Genomic DNA, 6,076 nt, shown 5'->3' with positions numbered 1-6,076 from the left:
TCATTATGTCTTTGTTTTTTTCTTTAGATATATATATATATATATATATATATATATATATTACAATGCAAACTCGATTGTTTTTTAAACGGTTTGGTTCAGTCTCAAACTATTAAAAAATGGTTTCGACATGGAATTGAACCCACGGTTTAAGTCCTGATTCGTGCCATGATATATGCTAAAAAATATGGAAACTACACATACTAATTGGATAAAGCTAAGGAATTTAATTCAATAAAATAGATAAAGCATAGAAATAAGTAAATTTGGAACATTGCTGCGAGAAGAAACAAACCATTTTGCTCAGATGGGCAGTGTAACTTTGGTTTAGACAATTATTCCAGCAACTATATAAAGAGGGGGCAAATAAAAAAATTAATTTTTTTTTTCTTCTTTTAACATAGAAGCATGTGCCCCAGAGGAGTTAATCACATCTCAAGCATAACTTTTAGGACCCTACTTATCCAGAAATTGCTGCAACCTTATGTATCACGTGGTTGAAAATAGTTTTCAAGAATATTACTTTTCGCTAAAGATTTACAGCCCGTGGCTTAATACGAGAGATGAAGGCACATTTTTTTCACTACTATAGTTGATATGAAAACAAGCATTTTGACCAGATAACATCAGGATATACATATATATATATATACACACACATATATATATACATATATATATGTATGTATAAGTAACACTTTGTATCAGTAAGATGAAAAAATTTCAGCATATATTATCACTCAAATTATTAGAAGATAGACAAAATGGCAAAACGGAAATTGGTTAAAATATGAAACGTTCTACCATTTCTAACGACTCTGATTGTGATTGGTGCTGAAAATACAGCCAAACAGATCGTGTCATCATATCATTGTGTAGCAAATATAAATAACACAAATGGATCATTATTTTCATTAAAATACCTTTCCTTTTATTTCTTAAGAATGCAGGGAATCAAAATTTGCAAGAAGTTCCAAGCTCCAGCCAAAAAGAAAATTATCAAACAACTAGTCTAAAAGTTTTCCCAGTCTACAAGTTCTAGAAGAAATTGATCTACCCATGACTTGGTCGTCGAAATGCTGAGACATAAACAAGCTTGGCATGGCAATAAAACAAAACTAACTAGTATCTCTGAAGCCGTCCCAAGGATAAGCAAAATCAGAGAATAGTTTTTCCCTTAACCAGATCATTAACAAAGCTGCAATTATGCAAAATTCCCCCAAGCACCAAAAGGATCCGACGATGAAAGTGTTAAACTGGTACAAAATGCCGGCCAGTGCTCTTCTTTGGTTCTTCCTATATATATGCAGGTGTGGCAAACACCTTCGACATAGCAAAACTCAGCTTTATCACCTTCATCTACTTCGAAAAGAAGGGCAATTTGTTCAACATGGCCACCACTTCTTTACTCTCCTTCATTTTTGTGCTCAACTTCTTTCATGTCATTGCACTGCAAAGTGAAGTAATATCAGTCTCTCAAACTACCGAATCGAGCAGTTTGCAAAATTATATTATTCACGTGAAGCCACCAAAGGGCAGAGTCCTTTCCCAATCAGAAGACTTGGAGAGCTGGTACAGGTCTTTTTTGCCGGCTACAACTGCTGCGAGCTCAGACAACCAGCCACGAATGCTGTACGCATACCGAAACGTGTTGAGGGGTTTCGCAGCAAGGCTAACTCAGGACCAAGTGAGAGCTATGGAAGGCAAAGATGGCTTCATATCAGCACGTCCTGAAAGAATATTGAAGAAACTGACAACTCACACCCCCAACTTCCTCGGGTTGCACCAGCAAAAGGGCTTCTGGAGAGATTCGAATTTCGGAAAGGGGGTGATAATTGGGGTACTGGACGGCGGAATTTTCCCCAGCCATCCTTCGTTTAGCGATGAGGGAATGCCGCCTCCGCCTGCTAAATGGAAGGGAAGGTGTGATTTCAACGTGTCAGATTGTAACAACAAATTGATTGGTGCAAGGTCTTTCAATTTGGCAGCCAAGGCAACAAAGGGAGATAAAGCTGAGCCACCAATTGATGAGGATGGGCATGGGACTCACACTGCAAGTACGGCTGCTGGTGGATTTGTGAACTATGCAGATGTTCTAGGAAACGCCAAAGGCACTGCTGTTGGGATGGCACCATACGCTCATTTGGCGATTTACAAAGTGTGCTTTGGAGAAGACTGTCCAGATGCCGATATACTAGCTGCACTTGATGCAGCTGTTGAGGATGGTGTAGATGTGCTCTCACTCTCCCTTGGTGACGTGTCGCGTCCGTTTTTCAACGACAGCCTTGCTATAGGTGCCTTTGCAGCAACCGAAAAAGGAATTCTCGTAAGCTGCTCAGCAGGCAATTCTGGCCCAGTCAACAGCACTTTATCTAACGAAGCCCCTTGGATTCTCACAGTTGGAGCAAGCACCATAGACAGAAAAATTATAGCCACAGCAAAGCTGGGAAATGATGAAGAATTCGATGGTGAATCTATCCACAGAGGAGATTTTCCTCAAACGTCGTGGCCTCTTGTTTATGCTGGAATCAATGGCAAAGCAGATTCTGCGTTTTGTGCCGAAGGGTCGTTGAAAGATATTGATGTCAAGAATAAGGTGGTGCTTTGTGAGAGAGGAGGTGGAGTGGGAAGAATTGCCAAGGGGGAAGAAGTGAAAAATGCCGGGGGAGCTGCAATGATTCTCGTTAACCAAGAAAGTGACGGTTTCAGCACAGAAGCAGATCCTCATGCTCTTCCTGCAGCACATGTCAGCTTTGCAGATGGACTGAAGATCAAAGCCTACATAAACTCAACGGCAACACCAACTGCAACACTTTTCTTCAAAGGAACTGTCATCGGAGACTCACTAGCTCCTTTCATTGCTTCCTTCTCTTCAAGAGGCCCTAACCTGGCAAGTCCAGGTATTCTAAAACCTGACATCATTGGACCCGGCGTCAGCATTCTAGCAGCTTGGCCATTCCCTCTTGACAACAACACAAATCCAAAATCCCCTTTCAACATAATGTCTGGCACATCAATGTCATGCCCACATCTCAGCGGAATAGCAGTTTTGCTCAAGAGCTCTCACCCTTACTGGTCACCAGCTGCCATTAAATCTGCTATAATGACCACCGCTGATATCGTAAATCTTGAGGGCAAAGCCATTCTTGATCAAGCACTTACCCCTGCAGATGTCTTTGCTACTGGTGCAGGGCATGTCAACCCAATAAAAGCCAATGACCCGGGACTGATCTATGATCTTCAACCCGATGACTACATTCCTTACCTATGTGGCCTGGGCTACAACGATAAGGAAGTTGGGATCGTTGCACGTAGACCAATAAAATGCTCAGAAAAACCAAGCATACCTGAAGGAGAGCTGAACTACCCTTCATTTTCTGTCACACTAGGACCATCTCAGACGTTCACACGTACAGTGACAAATGTTGGTGAGGCATATTCAACTTATACAGCCAATATTATGGCACCAGATGGAGTCTACGTAAGTGTCAAACCCAGCAAGCTTTACTTCTCGAAAGTGAACCAGAAGGCAACCTACTCAGTGAATTTCAGCCGCATTACTTCAAGTGGTGAGACGGGTCCATATGGTCAAGGATTTTTAACATGGGTTTCTGCCAGGCACTGTGTTAGGAGTCCGATTTCTGTTAAGTTTCAGTGAGAAACAGATGCATGGTAGGAAAGCAGTGACTTGTACTGTCACTGACAAGGCATACTTGTAATATCAGTTCTCTACGTTTCTTTCCATTGAATAAATCGTACAACTCCAGAAATCTGAATTACCACAGTTAATCGTTCAGTGTCCACTGGCAAAATTTCTTGATGCTCCATATCCTAAATTTGCACATTGGTTGTTTGTTAATTATGAAAGAAGGGAAGACAAAAGAGAGAGAGAGAGAAAAAAAACTATGGCACTATACAGTAGCAAAAAAAAAAAAAATAATACTAAAAAATAAAGGACAGAAAGAAAGAAGAGTTTACTTGCCAAAGGGCTCTCTTCCCCCATAAATAATTTAATATAAGGCCAAAAGGAAAAGCAGACCCAGAAGTACAGTAATCAGGGGAAGCTTGATAAAACATCCGATTTATGATCTGGCAATATTGGCTGTAAAAACTTCCAGGGTTGTTGGAAATTGGAAACAAGAAAACTTTTCTCAGGTTGAATGATTCATTCTTGTTATGTCCTACCTTCACTGGTAAATTCATACACTTGTGACTCTCAGAGTTGCAAGTTAACACATTAGCCAAAACCAGGAGGCACATCAGGGTCTTCATCACTACAGTCACCAGCCTGCTTGTGCTCCGTATCAACACTATTGAGCTCCTGCCTAACCTGTAACAATGTCAAGGGCCCTTCCTGCTGCTCTTCCACAGATATTTTTTCTTGCCTAAAAGACGGCTGTGAATTCTCATTCCCGTTCTTTGGATGGTTATAGGCAAGAGAGAATCCCGGCGGTTCATTCGGCTCATTACTGTCCGACATCATATGATCAACTTCATTGCCTAGGGCAAGTGCCGAATGCTTTTCACCATCTTCCTTTTGAACTGGCCCCTGGTTTGAAAACCCTTTCGCGTCCATCAGCCTGTTGTAGACAGACTGAACAGTTTCTGATATTTCACTGCTCATGCCATCACTTGATCTAATTATTCCCCACAAACCATCAGAAATCTGGCCCATCAATTTGTCCCTAACAAATTGATTAGAATCATGGAATAATTAGAAAACCCCCATCTCAAAAAATCAAAATTCCGTTCATTCCAGGATAAAATTCCTTCAAAAACTCATCTCTCAAGGGAAATTACACAAATTTTTATTTTAATGAAATAATCATATACAAAATACCATCATAAAACAAACCCAGAGAGACACATTAGAATCACAGAAATCTCAAAAGTTTTGATTAAAACATACATACCCGACCTCTTGGTATATCGCATCCGAAAGTTGTCTAGGTTTCAAATTCTCCGCACCCAAACGATCAAGCGCCGCCGATTGCCTCACAATGGAACTAAGATTCTCGCGCAATTGTTCCTGCTCACAAATAATCGCCTTGTTCAGAAACCCTAACTCAAAAATTAGGCTTTAAACTTGAAAAAAAAAAAAATAATAATAATAATAAAAGGAACTTTCCACGGAACCAAACAGAGAATGCTAAACTAAACAGACCAGTTGAACAACTTCAACACGGAATTTCGAGATTCTCTAAAGTTCTATATGATCACGATTACATCAATCGAAACGAATGCAGAAACAACCAAAACCAAAACCCTAAGAGAGAGAGAATCAGAAGAAACAATGGAGGTTTTGGGATGCTAACATCGTCCTTGAGCTTGCGAATGATCTTGAGGCGAAGCTTGTCGAAGTCGCCGTCGTCTTTGAGCTTCGCGACGACTTCGTCTTTGGTAATTGGATTGTTGTTGTGTGTCAACTCCATTGGAGTTTCCACAGCTTTTGCAGAGAACTCCACCAGACTACTCTGCAGCCCAAACACCCAACCAAACTGTGTATGTGTGTGTGTGTGTGTGTGTGTGTATATATATATATATGCGTGTGTGTGTGTGTGTGGTTATGTACCACAGTCCTCAAGTAATAAAGGGGACCTCTTTAGTTGTTAAAATTAACCGAAAATTAACCGTTAAATTTTTTAAAATGCTAAAAATACCCTCATGCATAAAAAAATGTTTTTATCTACATATGTTGCTATATATGACGTTTTAACCCTTGTTTAGCATGAAAAATTAAGTTTAATTGATTTTATACACTTGTGATCCTAACTTTCACTCTAATGACAAAAAAAAAAAAAAGAAAAAAAAATTTGTGCAATCATCAAACAATTTATACTTATAACATTAGGAGATGTTAGAAATATCTCCATCCATTTAGCATTCAAACAGAAACGTATTTATCCCAAAAATTAGAAGCATCATGTTGTGGAAAGTAATATAAATAAACTATTTCAATGATATTATTTCAGCAAAAAAAATATTTCAAGGATAAAAAAAAGAAAAAACTATGTTAATATTTAGTCCGTTCATTTCGCCGATTCGAGTTTAGAATTCGAGTTTTGCTACAGTAAAA

At 39.4% G+C, this 6,076-nt stretch overlaps 2 protein-coding genes across 3 annotated transcripts; one reads left to right on the top strand and one right to left on the bottom strand.

The window, feature by feature from the left end:
* Positions 1-934: 934 nt before the first annotated feature.
* Positions 935-3,821, top strand: LOC21405930 (subtilisin-like protease SBT1.2). Its single transcript, XM_024173289.1, has one exon. It carries the CDS (start codon positions 1,391-1,393, stop codon positions 3,656-3,658), a length of 2,268 nt encoding a protein of 755 aa, XP_024029057.1. The 5' UTR covers positions 935-1,390; the 3' UTR covers positions 3,659-3,821.
* LOC21405929 lies at positions 3,822-5,493 on the bottom strand. 2 transcript variants are annotated; one of them, XR_002903252.1, is made up of 4 exons: positions 5,316-5,493; positions 4,914-5,029; positions 4,186-4,685; positions 3,822-3,831 (listed from the first exon to the last, which is right to left on the bottom strand). XR_002903252.1 is itself a non-coding variant. In XM_010109768.2 (3 exons), exons 1-3 carry the CDS (start codon positions 5,430-5,432, stop codon positions 4,238-4,240), a joined length of 681 nt encoding a protein of 226 aa, XP_010108070.1. In that variant the 5' UTR covers positions 5,433-5,493; the 3' UTR covers positions 3,961-4,237. The 2 variants fall into 2 exon arrangements, 1 of the variants encoding a protein (XP_010108070.1); XM_010109768.2 differs by lacking the exon at positions 3,822-3,831 and having other exon boundaries at positions 3,961-4,685.
* Positions 5,494-6,076: the final 583 nt, after the last annotated feature.

This window comes from Morus notabilis, unplaced genomic scaffold (genome assembly GCF_000414095.1).
Source record: "Morus notabilis unplaced genomic scaffold, ASM41409v2 Scaffold87, whole genome shotgun sequence".
Lineage (NCBI taxonomy): Eukaryota > Viridiplantae > Streptophyta > Magnoliopsida > Rosales > Moraceae > Morus > Morus notabilis.
The sequence above is the reverse complement of the archived record's forward strand: the minus strand, read 5'-3'. Positions and strand labels throughout refer to the sequence as shown.

Coding starts and splice junctions, on each gene's coding strand:
- LOC21405929 (XM_010109768.2), bottom strand. CDS start 5,432: ATGGAGTTGACACACAACAACAATCCAATTACCAAAGACGAAGTCGTC. Junction 5,030..5,315: donor TTCGCAAGCTCAAGGACGAT/GTTAGCATCCCA, acceptor ATTTGTGAGCAG/GAACAATTGCGCGAGAATCT. Junction 4,686..4,913: donor GCGATATACCAAGAGGTCGG/GTATGTATGTTT, acceptor TCAATTTGTTAG/GGACAAATTGATGGGCCAGA.
- LOC21405930 (XM_024173289.1), top strand. CDS start 1,391: ATGGCCACCACTTCTTTACTCTCCTTCATTTTTGTGCTCAACTTCTTT.